Source organism: Bradysia coprophila, unplaced genomic scaffold, assembly GCF_014529535.1.
Source record: "Bradysia coprophila strain Holo2 unplaced genomic scaffold, BU_Bcop_v1 contig_316, whole genome shotgun sequence".
NCBI lineage: Eukaryota > Metazoa > Arthropoda > Insecta > Diptera > Sciaridae > Bradysia > Bradysia coprophila.
Window position 1 is genome coordinate 1,701 of NW_023503575.1, and position 18,490 is coordinate 20,190.

At 37.4% G+C, this 18,490-nt stretch overlaps 1 protein-coding gene across 1 annotated transcript; it reads left to right on the forward strand.

Annotated features, from left to right (window-relative positions):
- The first annotated feature begins 2,855 nt into the window (after nt 1-2,855).
- Nucleotides 2,856-17,312, forward strand: LOC119079257 (septin-7-like). The gene is given in 10 exon segments (XM_037187036.1): nt 2,856-3,636; nt 6,853-6,999; nt 12,954-13,064; nt 14,294-14,829; nt 14,889-15,141; nt 15,210-15,402; nt 16,725-16,786; nt 16,788-16,808; nt 16,810-16,892; nt 17,245-17,312. Coding segments are annotated over 10 exon segments (1,728 nt in total). The 5' UTR covers nt 2,856-3,360; the 3' UTR covers nt 17,291-17,312.
- Nucleotides 17,313-18,490: the final 1,178 nt, after the last annotated feature.

Consider the following 18,490-nt stretch of genomic DNA (forward strand, 5'->3'; position numbering starts at 1 on the left):
TTCCTTCCTTTCGTTGTATTTTAATATGAATGTCGCTCTGTAACCAAGGGGTTGTTGACAAAGACTAGTGAGTTAATGAAGGCGCACGATTGAGTCCAACAATTTTATTTTTATTTTTTTACTTTAGGGGATTTGATTTGAAAGTAAAGTGAACGAAACGGTTGTTCATTTTTATGACTGTGAAATGTGGGGCGTTGCTAATTCAATTTTTATTAAATTTGTTGAACAGAAGAACAACACTATTCAAAGTGTATGCGTGACGCTTTCATATAATTTAATTAACAAAATTTACTGCCGTTTCGCATACAAAACAATTCTGAGAATTAGGGGAGGCAATTATTTCTCGCTCAGTTGTGGCCAACGAAGGTGTGAATTCCTTTACCTCAAATTTCACTTGCAAATGTTTTTGATTTGTCTGGTTGGTACGATCGGTTTCCGTCTCTTGTGTTCCATTGTTTTTAGTCCCCTTCATTAAGCAAATCAATTAAATCTTCCCATCCTAGCTAATGACCTATATCCAATACGGTCGACCTTATGCTTAAAGTAAGTTGTGGACCTATACAACGTGACTTCTTAACGTCTTATCTCTCAGAAGACGGTACATATTTCAGGCATTCATATGATGTAAAATCCAGTTTGCTCACGTCACCATAGCTACAGTTTAAGAAGAGTCCCATATTCGTCAAATAATTATTCAGGCGCACCAGCTATCACTTTTTGATGGCACTTTTAAACGTCTCATCTCGACTCATACAGGCGACGTCAATGAAATTTAGACATGAATTTACTTCAGCTATTTATCAGCTCTTTCTAACAATACTACTCATACGGCTGATATAGTTACTGGCCCTACACACAGTGACGTAAGTCTCGAATTTATTTTGTTCTTCTGTCAAATTTGACGTTTATAACAAAAGAAATTCGATTCGTACGGCGCCGTGTGTAACCACACTTCCACGCACGAGCGTAGTAGTGGTCAGACCATATAAAGACGTATAACCAGCTGAAAACTAGCTGAAGCAAATTCATGTCTAAATTTCACTGACGTTCACCTTTCGCTCGAGTAAATTCAGCGCTATAATTTTGAATGTGAACTCAGTTAAAATTTCAGTCAAATGATTATTTAGACCAGAGAGATGCTCGAATATCGCTCTGTAAAGGCAACAAACTTTTGTGTTCTTATTTAGATTCCACAAATTTGACATTTCATTCAAAAAAATTTGGCGCCAAATTTGAATTTGAAGTTTGCACAATTGAAATTCCATTCAAATTTCGAAAGTGTTTAAGTTTACCACAACCGAGACTTCTGCAACGCTAAAAGTGTAACTTGAACGTCTCTCAATCCCAGCTCTCATCAATCAATTATTTAAACAAATAATCATGCCCAACCGTTACCACACAACGACAACTTCCATATTGATCACACAAATGCTCGTAAATGAGTTTGCATTTGGCAAACGAACAACCAATTCAAAATCTCTATTGAATTCTCAATCAAAACAAACAAAAACGCCGCCTTGTTTTTTTTTCGGCTTATTATTTCATTAAAACAATCAATAATCACTCTTCCATTTAAATGGAAATGAATAAAACTACTGGAGCACATCCATACATTGTAATAGAGCGATAAAAGGCCATGCTTTTATACATACAATGCGCGTTGGTATCGATTGAAATGATTGAATCTCGAAACTGTAGTCTGTTGAACATATCAAGAGGAATTAGTAGAATTATCGTCGACTCTAAACTGTCGTCTCCGACAGATCACATATAACTCTATCGTCCCGAAAACGACACACGGTCAATTACTAATTTCAATTAATATTCAACCGAAACCGCCGCATAATGCTTTCGCTCATACTATCGACAATTGTGTATGCCTGCACTCGTAAGCGCATTCATTTCTTTGTTTGAGAACGAAAGTAATTTGTCGAATAGACGGGAATTCGTTATCATAACACTCGACCGAGTTCATCAGCAATAATGTGTAGCCTATGTAATATAAGAGTTAAACTATGTTTGCGTATACCCGCCGAGAGTGGCTGTTCGGGGATCGTGGTGTGGTTGTTTCCCACTTGTTTGATAAAGTTGCAATCGCTCGATTTTTAATGTTTAATGTTTAATGTTTGAATGAGTTTGTGTCAATAAGCTGTTTAAATTTCATGTTTACAATTCTGGCCTGAGATAAATAACAGGAGTCGGTCCAAGCTTTTTTTCTGGGCTACAGGGTCACCAGCACCATATGTCCATCGCTTCGAGTGTTACCTAATCTTTAAGTCTCTGCATTGACTCTGCTCAAATGGTGTTAAAATCTTCAAGTCAATGCGAGAATTTGCAGGCTCGGCATAGCATTTACAGCTCCCTGGGCAATGAACCTCACAAAATAAATTGTAACGAGACCTTTTGAGTCATTGTTCAAATTGTTTTAATGCCTCACTTTCTCAGCGCCCTTCATTCTCCCAGCGACAAGGTGCCCATGGGCTAAGCCAGTCCTGAGTTTCAATATGTGCAAACTCAGTAACAGCTCTACCTACCCCAAAAGAATTTTGGATTGGAAGATCTTTACTAGTCATATTTATATGTCCTCGTCATTCCTCTTTTACCTAGACTCAATTCATTTATTTAAATCACTAAGGCAACTCTGTGCTTTCGAACTCACTGATTATATACGCCCAGGGGCCCAGGCCAGTTCAACGACTCAACGTCTGTCTTAACCATTCTTCGAAACGCTATAAGATCGGCACAGTAAACGATGCTCAAAATAAGCGATACAATACGATACATTGTGTTCACAACACAGTTCCTATTTATTCCGACCACTTGAAAACAAGCATGTCATTTTACGACGAATAATTTTCATTTTCATTCCAAGATTTATCAACAAGAAATGCGCTTGTGTTTCCATTCTATCAGTGAACGATTGCTGAACGTTTTCAATTAAACGAGTATACCTCCGAGTGTCTGGAACAGTATGAGAAACACATTCACATGAAACAGAAAAATAAATTAAATTAAAAGTTCAATTTTAAACGAAAGAACTTCGTTTTAAAATAAATAAATAAATAAGAAACCGCAGTGCATCTCGTAGAGCGGTCGGTGTGTGCATAAGAAACAATAAATAATTGTCCACAAATGCTAATCCAGCTGTGAATTAATTGGAATCAACGAATTAAGAATTTGATTCAATGCGAAAAGTTTAGTGATTCGTCATTAACAACAAATCGGTTGTTCATGCCATAAAGAGTTCATGCCAACTCTGCCGTAAAAGTGACCAAATGCTATGCAAAGCATCTCGACAAAGGAACTGATTTCGAATTAAAAGTTAATTTAAGAAACAAAGGAGAAAATTCCGTAAAAATAATGAGTGCACCTGCTTCACATCAAACACAAGGACCACCAGTTCCGCCAGCCAAACCCGTACTGTCATCGCCCGGCGCGTATATGGCAAATTTTACATCGTCAGCCACAACACCAACGGCTGGTATTCACGGAGTGAATAAAGTCCACGAGAAGCCGGCTATTGCTGCACGACCCATTCCACCGCCAACATTGCCAAAGTATTCATCTAGTTTTAGTAAGGTCGACCGAGATCGCAACGAATTCGCTGGCAAAATTGATAGAGCTGAACGGGAGAAGGTACATTATTCTCGTCTGACAATGTGAACGTCCATATGTTGGGGGGGAGTTTGTTGTTGTTCCTAATTTTTGGGGTTTTTCAATTCTGTTCAAGTGGTTTATGTGTCAAACAATTTTCTATTTCATTTAGGCATTTTATAGTTTAAACAGAACTAGCAACGCTTAGAGTCCATGCATTTTATAGATTTAATAGTCTTGTTGAATTGAATCAAAAAAATGGAAGAAATTCTGTGTCAAAGAATTCTGTGCTTCTCAAAGATTTCCACGGCTTTGTGTTTACGAAAAAGTTTTATTTCTCTTCACTAATTTACAAAGACCAATCATAGACACACGCGTTAGCATAGCGCGCCCGTGACCCAATTTTTCTTGAGCTCATATTTAAACAACTTTTGTGGTCGCCAATTATACCAACAACAATATCAATCACCGAGAGAAATCAAATCTCTGAGAGAATTTAGATCTCTTATCTGGCACTCCAAGTGAAATTACTTTTGTTACTATCAAATGCTCACTTGTTGATGTATGAAAAGGTGATACTTTTACTGACAAATAAAAAAATTGTCATCCAGCAACTACAAGAGTCATTAAATCTTCTACTTCAATTGTTAAATGCAACACCCAGCAGAATATTTGATGAGGAATCTATTCACCAGTTTTAACATTCACTTTCCTGTACAAAAGAACACTAGACTGAGCTCATCACTTATTGTTGTTGTCATTGTTCTTGATAACAGATAACAGGATTACCCGAGATCGATTCTTGCTGGAAAAAAGTCCGACAACTTTTCCTATACATTTTCAAAGTTTTTGGCAAGTTAAAGTACCTACATGAAATGCCACCAACATTCAATTCAAGCAAGACAACCACTTGAACTACCAATAAAATAGAAATTTTCCGACGACTCCACATTTCCGTTTGCATTCGAATGAAGTCATTAGGAGAACACTGTTTGCGGCATACTGAATTGTTTAGTCATTTAGGAATCTATCGATAATGCAAAATTATAATTTGCAAATTTATAATTTCCGTTTTTCATTCCTCGTTCACTTCATTCAGTTTTCATGTTTGTGCACAATTGTTTCGCTTCGCATTTCAAAATCAATAATTTCATCTCTCGTTCAAATCATTTCACATTTCGTTACATTTTATTCATATTGCGCTGCATCGACTGCTGGTGACATATTTCCTGTGCATAGAACTGTACATTTTTAAGCACGTCACATTATCGGTTATTGTCACAGGTAAACACTTCCCATTCACACACATACCTCATACACCTCATAACGCTTCACCCACAACGACAATATTTATAGGTCAATAAAATGTGACGATTAATTTGCCGGCGTATGGGGTTTCGTTTACCTGCAAAAAAATTATGCGAAAACTTGGTATGCTCAGTTGGGTGTAGTTAAGTGGACCTTAATTTATAGCGAATTAATGTGAGAAGACGACACTAAAATGAGTGTAACGTTTATGCGACAATTAAAACTATTTTATTATTCCAATGAATCAACACCCAACCCATTAGCCTCTATCACTCAGTCGTTGTGACTACAAGTTTCCCATCATTTTACGACAAATTCAATTTAATTATAGTTAAGTGCATAGTTGCCACTGTTTCGAAGTGAGAGGTAAATGCAATGAGTGATCGAATATTTAATTCTTAAAAGACTTCAAAAATCCCATCAAGTCATGCAGACAATATGACAAAGATACAACCAACGTATAGATGGTAGTCATATTCTTTTTCACGTACATCTCTAGTGAATTATAAGCGAAATGCAATTAAAAAATTTCTTATTCGCGTTCATCACCAAACGTTTGAGGTATTGTGGTTGGTATGCTACCACACAAGCTGATTTCCCTTGAAAGACAAGTGCGAATATTATGCTAATTCCCTTAGATGGCCAGTCCGGGCCCAAGCTTATTACCCTGTTAAAGAAATTTTCCGACAAGGTTCGACACAGAGGTGAAATTGAGATCGTAGAAAACTTTCCTAACCGGCTTGTAGAACACTCGGAAATAGTCAGAACGTGGCATGCTTTACAGTAGGTCTCTGTTGCACACATCAATGTTTCAGTACAAGTAGTATTTAAGATTGAAGAATCGACATGTTCAGAGTTTAAGTCTTGACTGCGTTACCTGTTGTAGCAATGACATGTGCAATGGAAATCCACTGAACTCGACTGCCTTGTCAGTTTTGGACTTTAGCCAAGCGTACTACAAGACGATCGAGATAGTTTTGTATGAAGTGACTTTGACCAGTAACGTAACTTAGTCTCGGATGGTACTTAGCCAGATTTGCAGGAAAGATCTTTCAACATAAAATAAAGATTTGTCGCGGCAGTATGTTTCAAGATTCTTCAGCAAATGACAGTGATTAACTCTTTCGGATATCACAAAATTCTTCATCGATTTATGGGCCGCCTGCAACTCAACTGTAGAGAGTGAATGCATTTTTCAGGCACAACCACATGGAACGTGTTCTTCGACACACCAAATGCCACCACCTCTTTTATGCGAGAAATGGTAATGATGCCTGAGGTTGTTGTAGTTCCTTTCTAACTATATTTTTATCCGATCGATTTGCATCATCTCTGATATTTTCCGCTCCAAATAATTTATAAATCGAGTGATGCAAAGCAATACACTGTACACCGTGATTAAGCCTCACACTCTCGTACACAAAAACTCGAACTCGGATAAAACCTTCGATTGCTTGCACCGTAAAACATTCAATAAAATCCATCGATAAGTCAACACCATTAATAATCTTATCGATTCGCTGTTATGATACGACTCACATAAATGTATTATATCGCGTCTGTTGATTACACGAATTCGACAAAAAGCTTAATTAACCGTAACACTAAACTGAATTCAATATTCACTCATGCACACACATTGTGTGTGTGTTTACGTCTCTAATATCGTTAAGATGAAAATAATTGTTTTTGTTCAATGAAATGTTCTCCGAGGGGGATTGTGTTACGACAATAATATCAGCTACACACTCAGCCCATTTCTCTGAAAATAAATTCGTCATTGACCTTTAAGTGGACGGACGGTTTATTTCTCGAGAAAAATTGATATTTTATGTCGTCGTCAACGACAACTTGTCCGCTGAACATCTACCTACTCTGTACCCAATTTTTATGTTTCGTTTTTATAATTTTTTTTCTGTTTTTTATCATTTTTTTTTCGACCATGGAAAGGATGGAATCGGCGGTTCGTATCGTTTGGCTAGCTTAGATCGGCTGGCAACGAGACAACGCATTCTGGAACAGAACGGCGGATTAGGTACATTGCCTGATAAAAACGGTACGAATGGTACTGAGACAAATGGTAGCATCACACATTCGGTAAGGATTGTTAAGATCATCAACAGATCATCTCGTGTGTGCTAACAGAAACGAACGAAGAAGAAGAAGAAAATTGATTTTTTTTTTTGGTTTTGTTTGTTGTGTGGATTTTTCGTTTTGCTCATTCATTTCATTTTATCATCCATTGCATGTTCACTTCAGCTTTTACTCGTTTGCTTTTGATTTGATAGATTTGTGAGATCCATCTAATCTTCCTGCATTCTCCTCTTTGACCAGTTTTTTCCTCGCTTGACTGATTTGTGTTTTCTCACCGTTTTGTGCTTTCAATGATCGATAACATCACCAAATTCCGTTAGCTTGTCTCTCCCCTCTTGGCCTAACATCAAAATTCTCTTTTTATGCTGACGGAAATTCGGGATGTTCTCAGGAATTTTTGAGTAAAATATGCTACGATGCTGCTGCTTGAATAAATTTATATTAAGAACAAGAGTCAGAAGTGACCAGTTGTTGCTTTTATGATGAGCTTATTAGTATGTCATTCTCTGCGTTACACCAATCTCAGGTTTCATACCTTCTGGTATTACGAACGCCAAGTGCCCTAACGACTTTTTGTCGAAAACAGGGAAATTTCCCTGGTAGAAGTAGTAAGGTCAGGGAGTATCTTTGATTGAAGAAACTACTTAAAACTCGAACCTTTATATCTATTAGAAGCTGTAATTCTAGTAATGGTACAAAAAATTGGTCTCATGGGTGTTAGTGAACCTGAAGAAGACTCGTCTACGTACGAGTACTCTTTACGGTTCAAAAATTCACTTAAAAAAAAATTGCCATACAAAGGACTGATACCATCTTTGAACCATTGTGTGCGCTCGTTTTCAAAGATTTATTTTCTTCTTCCACCCATGAATCTGCTTGAGAAAATCGTTATTTTTAAACTTCCACAAGTCTCCACCAGCTTCCCTTACACCCATGCGACCAATTATGTGTACCATTACTATTAGAATTACAATCTCTGCCAATACGTTCTCCAGTAGTTATTCCGTAGTCTAGGTGCTCTGAGTACTGGTGTACTGAATATGGTACGATTGCAAAACAAAAATTCTTTCAGAACCTATCTCAAGATACCGAGGTATTGATGGTATGAAAAATAAAAACTTCAATTGCTTGTAGGGTAGGAACCTTTCTTCTATAGCACCGAAAGAAAAAGGCTCAAAGTCGGTGTTGAGTTTGAATGGTCACTGATTGCCAGCCAATTTTACTGAGCGTATAGAGTTAGTATTCTATATGATGTATCTCGACTGGCGGGCTAGAGTGCTATAATTTTCGCAAAAAAAGAAAAACGTTTTAAAGGTTTCCAGTTGAGACAAAATAACTCAGCGAATGTTCTAACACTTTCGAATGTAGAAGTTAACTTCATAAAACGTAATACCAATGAGAGTGTGGTGGAAAAAAAAATTGTAAATTGCTTGAAGAACGAAAAGTTATTATTCGAGTACGACTACGGCCGATAAGTTTACAGTTAAGGTCGATTGCGTTTCAATGCGGCTCTTTTTTCAAGTGCAAGGTATGTTCATTTTGAAATTATTACACCAAAATAATGAACATCTGCATTCTGTTATGCTACTTATATTCATACAAATGAGTGTGTCTGGAATTTTAAGTTCCATAAAATGCTTACATCCTATTCGACACTCTGATGCGTTCGTTATTTTCATTTGACTGTTGGTTGAAGTTTTTTTTTGATCTTTCAAATTTATGCTGAAAAAATTAATTTTCTTTCTAAAAAAATGTTTTGTTGCTACCGAAGAAGCAACGAGAGCATTACAAAGAAATTCCATTGAACAGCATCTATTTGTGGACCACTGACTAATTCAACAGTATAAGTTGTTCGGCGTTATGACGATTGAAACAACAAACTGTTCAAACTGTTTGATACAGTCGGGATGTTGAATAGAATCAACAGACATTATCCGGTTTGTTGTCATCATCGGATGGAGACGGTTACGGGATGTTTAACACGGATGAGCTTCAACTTACGAATGTGACTATACTTTCAGTGACGTTTCCAGAAGGTTGCCATTTTTCAAACAAAAAAGTTTTGTTTTTTAGAATAATTTCAATAATTTAGCAAGGACACGTTCAGAAAACTGACTCATTTTGTTAATAAATTCAATTTAAGTTTAATTTAAGAGGTTCAGAACGTTTAGCACGGACACAAACCAAGACGAGAAAATAGCAATATTTTGGTACATAAATCTGTATACTGAACTCAATTTGGTTAGCAAGAAATTCATGTGTTCGATTGTTTTCTTTGTTGGAGTTATACAATTAATAAAACTCGTTCAAGTCGAACACTCAGATGTTCACACTTTGAATGTTTATTAGAGAAAGACTTGTTCTATGACAAAGGTGGTCAAGATGACAAAGGTGGTCGAGATGACAAAGGTGGTCGAGATGACAAAGGTGGTCGAGATGACAAAGGTGGTCAAGATGACAAAGGTGGTCAAGATGACAAAGGTGGTCAAGATGGCTAGCATTGGATTCATGTACGAGTTATATGAATTGTATAACTCCAACATTCTTAAGTTCCTACAGTTCCACACTTCCATCAATAAATTGCATACTCACGTGCTGTATACAAATCACAGTACATCGACCGATTGCGTACCCGTACATGCATGAATGTCGGTCTAACCACTAACAAGGGTAGGCTATTTGTGTCGGCCGGTACATTTCGGCTAAAGTTCCGATTGGTGTAAAAATTGGTATCCCAAATGATGAATGGAAAATTAAAGTTTCGTCGAATTTTCAACGTCTCTGGCACGATAGCCCCTTGATGAAAAGAAAATTATTTTTAAAATTCAATTCGTGATTTGGGACCAACACCTTCATAGTAGCATTTTCTAAGATGTGGCCCTGGTGGACCCTGGTAGACACAATAAAGTTTCATCTTTCCGTACGTTTTCAATACCATTCAATCAAAATAAGCACTCGGTAACTTGACATCTTTTACTTAGGTAATTAACGCCAAATGAGTTTAAATGAGTTTTCATTGTGGTAATTAGCGTCGCAAAATTCACCAGAAAATCTAATTTCTCGGGAAGTTTGAATTTGATAATGAAATTTGTAACTTAAATAAATGTTCACTCAGCGAAAACACTTGACACTAACAAGCCATTTCATTGGTAATACCATAGCACTACTCCTAGCATTAACATAAAAATTGTTTGGAAACAAGATGGCTGTGAGATAACATACTCTAAACATGCAAGTGTTAAAGCATACTTGTATCAAAATTTGAAGGCTTTTCGACGTCTGTCAACGGGGTGTTAATGCTAGAAGCAGTGCCATGGTAAAATAGTCGAATTTTCGCCTAAGTACAGAGTGATGACCTTTGTTAACGAAGAAATTTATTTGATTTCTTGAGCATCTAGCCGTCGTATTGCTCCAGCTTTATATTAAAAATGTTCTTGAATTAACCGAAGTTGAGAAAATTATTTTTTTTTATTAAATTGAAGCTACAAATCAAGTACTGTGGATGACCAAAAATGTTGTCCTCCGCAACTTTGTGTAGTCTTTTTAAATAAATTAAAATCAATTTATCATCACACGTAAACATTATACTCAACGTGCTTACATTTAAGGCAATGGCATTAAATATGCGAACTGCGAATACCTAGCACGCATTTATTGTGCAATTTCTTGTGGCATTTTATTTAAACAAAACAAAACAAAAAAGTTGCAACTCGGACAGTTTTGTGTATTGAATTACATTTTGAATTTTATATGCATTTTCTCATGTTGTTGAGTTACACGGTCATGGCTATGTGAATGTCTGCGTCATAAAATGTGCGAAGGTGAATTAATTATATTTTAATCCTGAAACAATTCGTCGATTCGTACGGTAAAACAACGTGTCGCTGTTAAGGGCACACCTGTTAGGACAACTTTTGCGTTTCATTGTTACAAATCGATTTTGTTTTAAAAATTGAATTTGAATTACTTCAATAAAGCGCTGAATCGTCAGAGTTAAAACTCGGAAGATGCCGGACCTACCAGGTAATTCAAGTTCATGTGCCCATGGATTATACCTGGATTATTATCCGACATGAAACCTGACCAATTGGTTTGAAAATTAAACCTGACATTTGACCTGACATATCGAATAAAGCATACGGGCGAGGTATTTTGGTAACCTCGTTACCTCAAAAATTTGGTTACCGGGAAATCAAACCTTCGCCGGAAAACCACCGGGAAATGTATAGATTAGGAAGTCCGTTTTATGTTTTACGTACGATTATCGGTAAATTAGGCTACAGAGAGGAAAACATTATTTTCATTCCTGGAAGCTTAAGTCACGAAGAGGAACCGATTTTGGCGTTAAGTCTGACATGAAATGCTGGCTGGCAATTATTGGTAAAAATTCCAATTAATTCCACTTGGCCGAAAACTCACGAGCAATTTTACGTTGTAGGGATCGACAACTATGCTACATCACAATTGTCGATCTTTTGAAGGCAAAATTGTTCGTGTAGTTTCGAGTCGAAACTTTCAACTTTATACTATTTGTAGCTGACAATTTCGAAACACTTCCAGACAGTTGAAGTTATGGCAGTCAGAAGTCAATTCAAACGGCCTCATAGCCAATCCGAGCCAGTGTGTAGCAAAAAACGAATCGACTATAGTTTCGCAACTTGGTACATTTAGAGACGAGTGATTTTCTTAGTCAACTTCAGCGTCATTTGAGGCAAATTAGACCGTTCCGAACTGAGAACTTGGGCGTATCCCGAAGTGTATTTGCATTTTTTTAATGAAAAATTTGAATTGATCGGCCTTTTTTCAAATTTTATGATAGTTCGGTATCCCGAAGGGTCTTTAGGTACCCAATTTGACCCTGCAATTGGAGCTAAGGAAAATGAGCTCTTGTAGTGAATTCTAGCTAGCTGCCAAATAGAGTACTATTTTGTATGAAATTGGTGTTTTAGAGTGTTTTACAGTTATATGACACACTGTCAAGTTTCAGTCCCCTATTTAGAGTACCACTCATGATTGGATTGCTTGTAGGCAACTTTCCAGAACACCTGTGGCAATTTAACTGGCGTTTCTAAAAGACTTTCAGTGTTAACTAACTCACTATGGGAACTCACTATGGGATCAAGACGGCATTTAAAACTCATAAAACATCTGACTGGGTTTGTGTTCATACAACTCGACAGTTCGAATGAAGACGATCCAAACAAATCTGATTCAAATCTAATAATTTGCAAGCGAATCCAATTAATCATTCGTTAATGGGCAACCTCGACGAATTTCCATACAATAAAAGATCATGTCTCGGCCGAAGATAAATCGAATTTTGTATCGAGAGAGCGAGCAAAAAATGAAATAAAAATTTCTTTAAGCAAATGACCAACAAAACAAAACAAACCAATCGCTGCCAGGTAATTAAGTTCTGTTTTGTACGAAATAAAAATGTAATTTCGTTCGAGACAACAAGTAAATAGAGTTTGTAATAAGCCGATATACTAAGCCGTTATGCCCGCATCAAAATGCGTAAAATTGACCTTATTTGTAGCGAAGAAATTTACATTTTTGTTTGCATCTTCACAGCCTAATATTCTATAGAATTCAACAAAAACAAAAATTCAACAACCGTCGAAAATTAGTAATTATAAAGCTTAACACACTTGTGAGGAAACCGTCACAAAAGAGGTGCCAATTAACGCCTCCTCATCACATTTCTTTGCTAATAAAAAAAAGCAACAGGCACGCGCTCACTGTATCTCCCATTTTCGTTTTGTGTTTTGTTTTTTAAAGAAATCGAGTTACTAATTATTTGCTTCTCACATTGCAATTTCTTTTCTTTATTTTTTTTTCCTGTAAATGAATTGTTATGCCGGCACGTTTAACACTATAATCCTTAACGCCACACACACACCATAGGAATTTTCGTTATTATTTATTTTTCGTTTTTTTTCTGTTTTTTATTTCAGTTACAAGCTAAAAGGGAAATGTTCTTCAAATCGGACTCCCAACAGAGTCCATCCGGACCACCACCGAATCCTCCATCGGTTAATAATCATGTGAGTGCGTCCAATACACAAGTAAGTTTTCATTTTTGTTATACACAAAATGAATGGATTCTTCGTTACTCGCCACCTCGACGATAGTTTTCATTTTTAAGTCTCCTATCGCGAATAGAGACGTAATGCACAGATGACTTCACACTGTGCAGGATAAAAGTTTGTGGGGGAGAATTCATTAGACCTTGCATGAGACGTTACTTCTTTTCCTTGCACTTTTTGATATAACATGCGGGTTGGGGGAGTCATATTTTACATTTGATTTGTCAACAAAATACCTGACTTGCCTTCAGGCCATTTTTCGTTAAATTTTTGTGTTCATACAACATCGTCTTTATGCAATGAAAACGACATGATTGATTGTTGTTTTTAGGTCAATAACGTTTTACATATTACGGGTAAACCATTGAGGTTCGTAAAGTTCGTAAGTATGGCAATTTCGGGAACTTTTGACATTTCTCCCAAATATTTTATGTTAAAAGAGTACGAAATTGCTATGCTCACGAACTTTACGAACCATATGGTTTACCCCTATTGTAAAATTAGATGCGACTTCGGTCAAAATAAGAAATTTGGAATCGTTCGAAAGGTATGTCACTCGTTCGAAAGAAACGGAAGATATTATTAAGATAGAAAGAGATGCACGCGGGACATACTTTATGGATGATCCATCTGATCTTCCAACTTACAATTTTTCATTAAAAAAATTTGACGTTCTGAGAATTCAAGGCAGGCACGTTTGTTGAAGTTGGTTCTCAGGTGATTTTTCCAGAGCCGAACTGGAATAGCACATCGGCGTTGCATGAAAAAAAATTAAAAAGCTCTCGCCCTCATTCATACAAAGATCAATAAAGTCCTTCGGGCATCGCCCAAAGAACGACCATATCTGGCCTGTCCAATGCCAGAAATAGTGAAGAATTTTTGAAATGATTTCAATGAGTTTACCGGTCTGGAATTGAAAGTTCTAATTTTTCAATGAAAAATTGTAGTTGAGCCCCCATGTTGTTCCCTGACCGAATCTTATTTCTTATTGTGAACAAATGAAGTAAAAAATTTGAAATCATTTTTTTTTTCAAAATACTTAAAATCAAATGAAGTAATAGATTCTATAGTAAAACTGCTGTAACGCTGGCCGTTTGTGTAAAGTTAATCAAACGCTACAAAAATATTGAATATTTTCTAGTTCACTCACCTCCCACCTTTTCTACCATGTTTGATCAACATTTCGTTTTTCTTATTCATTCCTCCAGAACAATACTCCGATCAGTACACCAACGTCAAGTGAAAAAAATTCAATAGGCAACAACCACACCAACAATTCCAATTCCACCGCAATGAACAATCTCACCAACAATTTGAACAACATCAATCTGAAGAAAGACAAAGATAGTCACGAGAACAACCATCACGATTCGAATAAAATTGCTCACGAACGACAGGACAAAGAGAAGCAACAGGCCATCGTGCGACCGAAAGTGAAAGAAATCGATGGCTACGTCGGTTTCGCCAGTCTACCCGATCAGGTGTATCGGAAGGCGGTCAAAAAAGGTTTCGAATTCACATTGATGGTGGTCGGTGAGAGTGGTTTGGGCAAGTCGACCCTAATCAACTCAATGTTCCTATCGGACATTTACAATCAGGAACAGTATCCGGGTCCGTCGCATAGAATTAAGAAAACTGTGGCTGTTGAAACGACAAAAGTTTTACTCAAAGAAAATGGCGTCAATTTAACGCTGACCGTGGTTGATACGCCTGGTTTCGGCGATGCTGTAGATAATAGCAACTGGTGAGTGTGACACCTTACTCGGACAGTAGCGAGGTTCTTAATTAAATTCGCCATTTCAGTTGGGTGCCAGTCATCGAATTTGTTGAATCCAAATACGAAGAATATTTAACGGCCGAGTCTCGAGTCCATCGCAAGGCCATAACCGATAATCGTGTCCACACCTGTCTGTATTTCATTGCACCGTCCGGACACGGGCTAAAAACATTGGACGTCGAATTTATGCAGAGACTTTGCGACAAAGTCAACATTATTCCAGTCATAGCCAAAGCTGACACCATGACACCAGAAGAAGTGCAACTGTTCAAGAAACAAGTAAATTTTGCTGTGACGATACGTGGATGTGAGATTAACTGAACATTTTTTCCGTGCCGATTATCTAGATCTTAAACGAAATTGCTCAACACAAAATCAACATTTACGATTTCCCCGAACCGTTGGAGGACGAAGAAGAAGCCAAAGTTTTGCGACAGCTGAGAAGTCGAGTGCCATTCGCAATTGTCGGTGCAAATTCCGTTATTGAAGTGGACGGCCGTCGAGTACGCGGACGTAAATATCCGTGGGGAGTGGCTGAAGGTAAGTGTCAAATTAAAGACTGTGTCGCGTAAATCCATTCTACTCAAACCATATCCTTAGTTCCAACGAAGCATTCGTTTAGTGATAATATCCTCCATGACTCGAAGTCTGCTATTTCACGAGACAATGAATCGACTGTCAAGACCTTTTTAACCGGCTTGGTGTCACCACTTTCCGTTTGTTATCTGTTCATATCACTTGCTCTGTACTGACTCTAGACTTCGAAGTCCATTAATTACAAATGGCACGTTTAACGACCTAAAAAACTGACGCAATCATTCGAAGCTTTTTTTTTCCTCGCGTCAGTCGCATACGTTGACATCAGTTCCTTTAATAATATTCGTGCAGCATGATTCCCGGAGGATGGTAATGTTTGTCGTCCTTGAGTTCTAGAACAGGAAAGAATGTGGACCCTTAGGAATGATGGAGTTCAAGGAACAAGCCTCTATAGACGTCAATAATTCCACAAATCCAGAAAAGAGTAAAAAAACTGATAAAAGCACCTGCCATTCCTGAGTTCTAGAACTAGAAAAGAGACCTTCTGGAGCGATGGAATTCCAGGAATTCCCCAAGTCTAGAAGAGCGTCAAAAAAACATGATGGAAATCCTTTAGATCTAGAGCTGTAAAGAAGGTAGACCCTCTGTAGTGATGGAATTCTGCGAACTGTCCTTTGGACACCTCAATCTTTCCCCAAATCCAGAGTAAATATAGAGCAGATCATTCAAAGACATCAAAGGTCTTGCAATCTTTAGAGCAAAAATAGTTTGAATCCTCCGAAGCGTTAGTCAATTCTGACATTTTCCCAAAGAAAAAATGTTTGAGGAAAGTCCTTTGATATGGCAGTGCTCGGGTGCTCAGATCAGCTTTCCAAAACGTCTCCAATTGTCAAAATATAATTAAGAAATGGCCAGAGAAATCCGTCTCAAAGTTAGCGGTTTTTATGGAACAATTCTTCGGGAATCCTCCACAGCCCGCACTGTTCCAGACCCTTGATAACAAAGTGGTTCTACGAACCAACCTTTCATAATCTGTTCAGATCATCAAAAATATTCAGATTTGACTGAGTTTTAGCGAAAAACCGGCTTTTACCGAGATCTAAAAGAAATTAGTTCGGAAACTTTGTCCTCCTCAATCACATCCAATCGTCAAAATGCATTAAAACTCACTAGTGAGACGACTATTTCTGACACAGCAGTCCAGACTAAACGGAGCATTGGAAGAACATAATTTACAAACGTGTCCCTTTGCATCTGTTCCTTCACCGGACGCACCTTCTACTGGATTGACTAAAAAAAAAAATTTTTTTTCTTGAATTTTCCAGTTGAAAACTTGGAACATTGTGATTTCATTGCACTCAGAAACATTGTGATTCGAACTCATTTAACAAGACTTAAAGGATGTCACAAAATAACGTTCACTACGAGAACTACAGATGCCGAAAATTGGCCGGATTGGGCGTTGATGGAAAACAGTCACGGCTAAGCAATAAGTGAGTAAATATCTGACTAAAATTAACCCGAGTATAAATTGGTTCGTTCCCGGCTCATTTTGCTGGTAAATCTACATTGAGTGGAAGCAAAATGGAAATTTTAAGAAAACTTTCGTGCTTTGACTTAGTATTTACCATTCGTTTGTCTCATCGTTTGGGTTTGTTGAGCACAAAATTCATTTGTTTTTCTTTACGATCAATCGATGCTGGTGTGCACATTCACCCATCGTCCAAACAAATTTTGCGTAGAAAACGCTTTGTCAAGCTTTCATTTCACAATTGATCATCACACACCAAAGAAAGAACTTCTTTTTGTCATTTCGTTACACTAAAATCATGTCTTATGTCTTAGTTTATGCAATCAAGGCGTCATGAACTCATTTATGACCGTTTGGTAAGTCGAAGAACATTTTGTCATTTCATTTTCGTTTTTCAGTTTTTCGTTATTTTGAACAAGTTTCGTGAATTGGCATTTTTCTTCTTTTTTTTCGTTTCATTTTTCCTTTTTGTGTACGGTCGCCATATTCATTTTATTGTAGCGACACATTTTCACTGTAATTTACTGTATAAGCTTTGTGTGGTTTTCGTAGAATTTAAGTTGGACTCACAGTCGTCGGTTTTCTCTCCGGTTTGCTAATCGTAAACAAGACTTAGGCTTGATTTCCACGTAAAAATTTTCATCGTAAGAGAGCTTCGTGAAGGGTTTTTATTGGTTAAAAACCGAAAGAGACGAATTTAAACCAAGAGAAATCCTTCACGGAGCTCTCTCACTGCGAATATTCTTAAAGTGCAAACCAGTCTTTAGGTTGAATTCACAGTCACTCCGTTTTGCCTCCGTTTACATAAATCACGTCTCTTTTCTATTGTTCAAATACATCTGTCAAGGAAAACGGAGTCAAAATGGAATGAGTGTGAATTCAGCCTTACAACACGCAACTATTCCGTTGCTTAAACACATCTGTCAAGTAAAGAGAGATAGAGCTAAACGGAGACTGTGACCACCTTTCGAGACTTACAGTTGGATTCACGCTAAGACCTCTCCTTTTTGCCTCCGTTTACTTGACAGATAGGTTTAAACAATAGGGCACATCAAGTCCGCTCTGGCCATACATCATCTTCAAAGAACGCTTGGAATGCCATTTACATTAAAAACATCTAACGAAACTTACGTGTGGTTACGTCGAAAGTATCATAACTTGAAGAGGATCTATGTTGGACGATCCAGTGATGTCAATTCCAATTGTTATTTCATTTCCTATTTTGGAACATATTCAAAATTCGCCTTTGTTCTACGAACCCGATGCGCCTTTTGATGGCCTGTTTGTCCTGGTGCGCGTGGTCTAACCAGTGCCCTATTGTTAAAACAAAATTTTCTTTTCGGAAATCCTTGTCAACGAAAACAAATGTCTGTCCCTCGATATAGGTACAGGCGAAACTGGAAGTGACTACACTACTGCATCGGCAGCACTTCCTTGGAGTGGAAATCATTTGCTTCGCACCTAATATGAATACAATGAAAGACCCGAGTTGACGCAGTATTATGCATTGGTTATTTCGCTTACTGTTTAGTGATAAGAAGGCAAAGTTTGTGAACGATA